The sequence below is a fragment of the Pinus tabuliformis genome, chromosome 7 (genome assembly GCF_031772625.1).
Source record: "Pinus tabuliformis cultivar Carrire ecotype Pingquan chromosome 7, CPIR1, whole genome shotgun sequence".
Taxonomy (NCBI): Eukaryota; Viridiplantae; Streptophyta; class Pinopsida; order Pinales; family Pinaceae; genus Pinus; species Pinus tabuliformis.
Window position 1 is genome coordinate 885,444,879 of NC_142293.1, and position 6,651 is coordinate 885,451,529.

The following is a 6,651-nucleotide window of genomic DNA, read 5'->3' on the forward strand; positions in this document are numbered from 1 at the left end:
TTTAATGTTATTATCAAATGTTGTTCATCTAAATTAAAATATTACAATTTACATAAATATAAGAAATATAATATGTCCATCTTATTGGCAACAAATTGTATATCACAATTTCAAGCAAAACTTACATTGCTAAAGAGATCTATATAAGTTGGTTGAAATTATAAAATATATGTGGAAAAACCTATCTATTATTTTTATTGTTATTGGTGCTCAAGAGATCCAATTTTAAGATGAACCTAGGCTAGTAAAAATAATACTAATAATAATAGGATACATAGTATTTACAAAAAGTTCAATCTCCACTTATCTTATCCTATAATTGTGATAAATGCCTAGTAAACCATTAGCTCGAAAATCCCTTAACATTTCTTTTCCATAATAATAATCAAAACAAACAATGCCTTAGAGCCAATTAAAATGGCAAAACCTCGCATCCCTTTGCTCAACAATCATTTTTCCCAAAAAAAACCAAAGAAAAAAATCATTTTCAACAATTATGTCCCTAGCATCATTGCAAAATTAATTGCATTCACTCATAATCATGAATATAAATTATCCCTCACAAACATCTACAAATTAACCAACCCTTTCATGCCATAAATTATATACTAAACTCACATTCATAACAAAATAGATGAGATTCACCAAAATAATTCAAAGACTCACTTTTTCTAAAATCATTTTTATCTCCCAATGTCAACTTGTATATTGCCACACTAATGGTAAAGAATATCCAAAAATCTTAAAAAAATATACCTATTAAAAACATTATTCTAACCGTACCTAAAAGGATAGGCAAGAACATAAAATACATAAATCCAAACATTTACAAAACTCTTCATCCAAAACAAAGTTCCAACTTATATACTATTCACAAAAAATCTTTCTATGGACTTAATATAATTAGAAAACCAAACTTTACCACCAATTAACACAATATCAAATGAGAAATATATTGGGCTCCTTTTTTATCTCTAAAAAAAATCATAGAGCAAAGCAATGGATACCAATGGGAGCAAATTTAAACCATCAACCAATAACATAAATAATGAATATCCAAATTGAAATCATTTAAAATTTTTACATGTAATACCCAAAGCAAAATTAATCTATTCTGCAGGGGGTAATTAATATAGCCAGCTACAGTCTACAGTGCACAGTGCAGTAACCATATCCTAAAATAAAAACAAACCTAACTGTAATACTTAATTTGGCAAACTACCACAAGAAACATATCATTCAACTTCGTTTAGGATTTTTAGGAGAAACAAAATTATTGCCACAATGAAGAGTGGCATTTACAGTGAATATGAGTCAGTTACAAATAGCTGGCATTGATGCTGTCAGAGTGCTCAGTTAAAAAAACCTCGCCTCACCATGAGGGTTTGACCCATACAAAAACCAACTGCGAAAATTGGCAGGAATGGAATCAATAAAAATTGAAACGCATAGCGCCCCAATGAGCTTTGCTATTTACAGACACAAATCAAGGAATAGAAACTATGGATGAACAAACCTAAAACACACCATTGGTATTATTGCGAAAACTACAGAAATATTAAGCCCTCTCTCCACGAATGCGGCGAGCCAGCTGAATATCTTTGGGCATAATAGTGACCCTCTTAGCATGTATGGCGCACAGGTTAGTGTCCTCGAAGAGGCCCACGAGATATGCCTCCGCCGCTTCTTGCAGAGCCGCCACGGCAGAGGACTGGAACCTTAGATCCGTCTTGAAGTCCTGAGCAATTTCTCTAACGAGACGCTGGAAGGGCAGCTTCCTTATCAAAAGCTCCGTGCTCTTCTGATATTTTCGGATCTCACGGAGGGCAACAGTACCCGGCCTGAATCTGTGAGGCTTCTTCACTCCGCCCGTCGCCGGTGCAGATTTCCTCGCAGCCTTGGTTGCGAGCTGTTTCCTCGGCGCCTTCCCTCCGGTGGATTTACGGGCAGTCTGCTTGGTTCGGGCCATCTTTTACCCTTTCCTCTCTTCTCTTATGTTCTACGGTTTGTTTTGAATCAAGAATATTGATACGCTGACTGCCTCTCCCTTTTCCCCGTTTCCCCTTTTATACCAAACTTCTTCTCAACTTTTTCAAAATTTTCATTTCGCGCCCTTTACAACACATCGTGGCTGACCGATTTTCCATCTTCATTAACGACTCCTATTCCTCCACCTCACCCATCACACGGATCCGGATCCCCATCTTTACATGTTAGCACAATTTCCTCCAAAGTTATGCAATTCGGGTTTCGGATGACATTGACTACTTGGAAAAAATAAGCTTTCTATTTGAGTTTGAGGTTCTAATTTTGGCCAAAATTAATGTAGGTTTCAAGAGGTTTGTCGGAAAAAAGAAGCTTTCTATTTGAGTTTGAGGTGCTAATTTTGGTCAAAATTTAATGTAGAATGAAGTACATATATATGGATAAGTTTATGTTTAGTTAGTTAAGGATTTTGATCTACTTCACTTTTAGTCTTATCACTTTTAACTTTTTTTAGTTTTTTTTGTTAAGTGTAAAAGGATTGAAAACTTTTTCAAGATTTTTTTGTTAGGCAAAGGATTCCATAAATATTATGTTTGACCAAAACTTTTGAGATTTCTTTTTACCCATAATCCAAAAATATTCCATTTGCCACATAATGATTGGCTTTGAATATGCATTCAATTGATGCTTGACTTTTACTAGTCACTTCCAGGGGTTAAATTTGACGGGTGACCCTACCCGTCAAGGAATTTTTTTATGACGTTTTTATTTTTAAACTGCCCATCATATGACTTTTAAAATTTATTTGTACAAGTTTCATCTAATTTCAAATTGTACAATAAAAGAACAATAGTTGTGAAATAATTTTCAAACCAAAAACATAATGTGCATGATTTCTCGGTTGGATACAACGACCTTTTTGGTGGCTCCCAGCCTTTCCCAACAACCGACTTTGCAGACAAAAAGTTGTGTTCAACCTCATTTCGGACAAAACCCAACAGTCTAATGCTATTTACTCCACAAACCGCTGTTGAAAGTGCAATCCAATTTTTTACAACAAATACAAAACAAAGCTCAATTTTTTACATAACCCACTACTCAGAATTCAGCTGGTTTAATATCCCAAAACATATCTTGAAGATCTAATGTCAACACAGAAAGAAACCGGGACTCCAGGTAATCCGTCTCGAATTTGTTTACCGTTTAGTTTTATTAGATACGTTAGTACATCTAACATCTCTTGTCGTTGTAGACTGTAGTATAGTGATGACTCGATGAGTATTCCCGCCTATCACGCGGCCCGCGGGTGACCCGGGTTCGATCCCCGGCAACGGCGAGTTTTGATTTCCAATTTCTTCGCGGAAATCAATTGCAAACGGCGTGTTTTGTTTTCCAATTTGCCCGCGGTAATCAATTGCAAAATAACTAATATTTAGTATTTGGTTTTCCAATTTCAAAATTAATTATTCAGTTTTTACCACATTTTCTTGCTTCAACTTACATCACCCAATATTAATATGGTGTTGTAAGACTTAACAGAAGGCATTCGAAATCAAACGAGTCCAAAACCACAACAGACATGATCTTGATCGAATATGGAAGCAACATGTCGAGTCAATAATATTCACGGGAATCAGCCCAGAAAATAAGCCCATCACGGATTTTGCCATCATTGTGATTTTAACTAATTCAGAAATGGAGGAAGGCAGCATTACTAAAACCATTGCAATTCAAAAATGAAAGAAATATACTAGCAAAACGAAAGTAATCTTATAGGGATATTTGTAATAATAGTTAAAAAATATTCTATACATTAAAGTTAAATTCAACTATGTAAAACAGTGCTGCTCATATTTTCACAAAAAATCTGAACATCAAATAGATATTTTGGGAACATCAAATGATAATGGGTAGGAACTAGGAAGCAGTGAAAGAGGGACTTTGCGAAACAGTGAACCAAAGTAATAAACCATCCTTAAAATTACTGCGTACCTTTTGGCTGTTGAAGAGCGTCTTCAAAAGAAGAGTTTTTCCGGATCCACCCTTGCCAACAACGCCAATGCTCTTCGCCTTGGGTTCAATGACAGAAGTTGAATCATAATCTCCACCACTATCTAACGTCAATACCCTGATCCGTCTATCAACTTTGATTCTATACTAAGGCTTTGAATTCCTTGAGCTTTGCAAAATATAAAGAGTGGACTTAGCAGTGTTCCTAATATTCTACGGGAGTTAATTAGCCATTTTAAAACATATATAACACTATTAAATTCGAAATCTATATGTATTGGAACTATATTTTAAACCATATTCTACGTTTGGACATATGCAACATTCTGAATTCATTTAGGTCTTGTTGTCCATAGGCGGAATTCTGAACAATAAACTCCCCTCCTCTAATGTGCAACATCAAAGCGAAGATTTAGTTCAATTGCATCTGATAAACATACCTGTTGCTGAAGAGCCTAAATATGCGAAACGCAGCAATAAACAGGATCCTGGAGCCGAGCCCCTGTCTCATACAATACGCTAACTACTGCATCATATAGTTCTTGAACAGGCAGTTGCATCAACAGGTTAGAGAAGTTGCTCGCTCCGAAGACCTTATGTATAGCACCAAACTGGTGTGCGCCCATTTAGTCAGAGCATAAGTAAGGAGCCAATACACAGCCTTTCACACACTTTCTCCTCAGAAACTTGCATGCTCCGCAAGGTGCCCCTCCGCCTTCCATATTGATACTGTACTGCCGAGCCTTCGGGTTTCGGGGAAGGGATTCGAGCGGGAGTAAATAATCAGAAATAAGCACAGCCTGCAGAGGGCGTGACCGGAAGCGGCATAAGCAGGACTCCGAATGTGAATTGAATGCTAATTTGATAACTGGTAAGCGGTAAACCCGAAGGGCAGAATGTGAATTAAATGTTAATTGAATGCAAAATCTGCATCCTGATCTGATCACTGTCACACGCGGTACACACTATCACACGGGGTACACCATATTAAAAATGCGATAGGTTATATATATATAAAGAAAAATTATAAAAAAAAAATTAAAATTTTTAATTTTTATACATGCCCGTCAATATGACGGTTTTGAAAATGAATGGCAAGTTCCGCATGACGTGGAAGTTCAAAAATAAAACGTATTTTACGGTTAAAAATGCAAAATACGTCCATACGGGCGTCAAATTTAACCCCTGGTCACTTCCTCTCTCACACAATTCGTAATTAACTTTATAAAAATCAATTCCTTCCATATGCATTAGCCCAAAGGAAACTCTTAAAATCCATTTCCAATTTCATATAAGGTTTCCTAGAAAGTACCTCACACAATGAATTATATGTGTGAGTGGCAATGAATATCGTGATGAAGATATGAAACTTGGTTAATAAAGCTAAAGACTTTCTTATCCATTTATCTATCATTTTTGAACCCTTAACACCACAGATACAAAAACTTCTCTGGTATAACTATAGAAAACAAAGGAGATTTCAAAACATTTAAATAGTTGACCAAGTTGAAGCCATGACTAGTCTTGGTCCATTGGCCAAGTGAAAATTATGTAAATTATGATAACATTGTGTTCTAAACAATTGGACGTTATGACCAAACATTGTATTTTGAATCATTGGGCATTGGGACTAAACATTGTGATTTAAAGACAAACGCATTGCATATAATGTATCCAAGCTTTCTATTTTCTCTTTCCACAAAAATTGTGTCCACAAAGTGATAAGGAAATAATCATTTGCAACCAATTCACCATTTGCTTCACTTCATGTTCTAGAAGCGTAATATCTTTGATGAGAACCACCCATGGCTTCATATACTTACTTCTTTATATTAAGTGCTTAAATATTTATAAATCTTTGTAGTACCCTACCTATAGACAAAGTAGATATCTAGCAACATATTCAATCTATGTTGTTCGTAGAAAAGTGGAATTGTGACCAGGTTTTATCAAGAACTTTTTGCACATGTACTTAATAGTTAAAAGCATCATCCAACTCTTCGACATTCAAGACATATTTTCTAATCGATTTTGCCCAAATCCTAGCAAGGATTTGTTGGAGTCGTAAGTTTGAGTTATATAATTGCATAGACTAAGTGCCAATTGGAGTCTCGGTTCTATGATTGCTTCAAGTTCCAGTATGATTTTTCCTTCCTTGTCAAGTTCTCACAATATTGTTTGAACTGGGATCTTTTGCAACTTTTGAATGAGTTCCTACTCCTTTGGGCATATGGATATATGTAAGGCCTGATGTTTGGAGGAACACTTTGTGGAATCAAATGAATAGCATGATCATGATCACGAATAGGTGGGAGGCCTTTGGGAGTCTCAAATACCTTGGAATGATTGTCCAAAACGTTTTGGAGATATGGAGAAATACATGATTTCGATGTGGGATTCTCTAGTGAACATAATTGTGCAATTACACCCCGTTGTTCTTTATTTAGAAGCTTTGTCATGCTATTAGAGTTGATTATCTTTCCAAGTTTTCCTTCGATACCCCTCAATTCAACTTCCTTTCCTTCCCAAAAAAATTTCAAGAAAAGTTCTTGAAATTAAAAGCTATCGTGCCCAAAGATTGTAGCCATTGGACTCCTAGTAAAACATCAGCACCAACCATTGAAATGGAAAGCATTGGGCTATTCAATACATATT

General features: G+C 35.6%; 1 protein-coding gene across 1 annotated transcript; it reads right to left on the minus strand.

Annotated features, from left to right (window-relative positions):
• Positions 1-1,037: 1,037 nt before the first annotated feature.
• On the minus strand, positions 1,038-2,036 carry LOC149250442 (histone H3.2). Its single transcript, XM_089456437.1, has one exon. The coding sequence runs from the start codon at positions 1,967-1,969 to the stop codon at positions 1,559-1,561; it is 411 nt and encodes a 136-aa protein (XP_089312563.1). The 5' UTR covers positions 1,970-2,036; the 3' UTR covers positions 1,038-1,558.
• Between the last annotated feature and the right edge of the window lie 4,615 nt (positions 2,037-6,651).

Bases quoted from the DNA above. Each gene is read 5' to 3' on its own strand.
- LOC149250442 (XM_089456437.1), bottom strand. From the start codon at position 1,969: ATGGCCCGAACCAAGCAGACTGCCCGTAAATCCACCGGAGGGAAGGCG.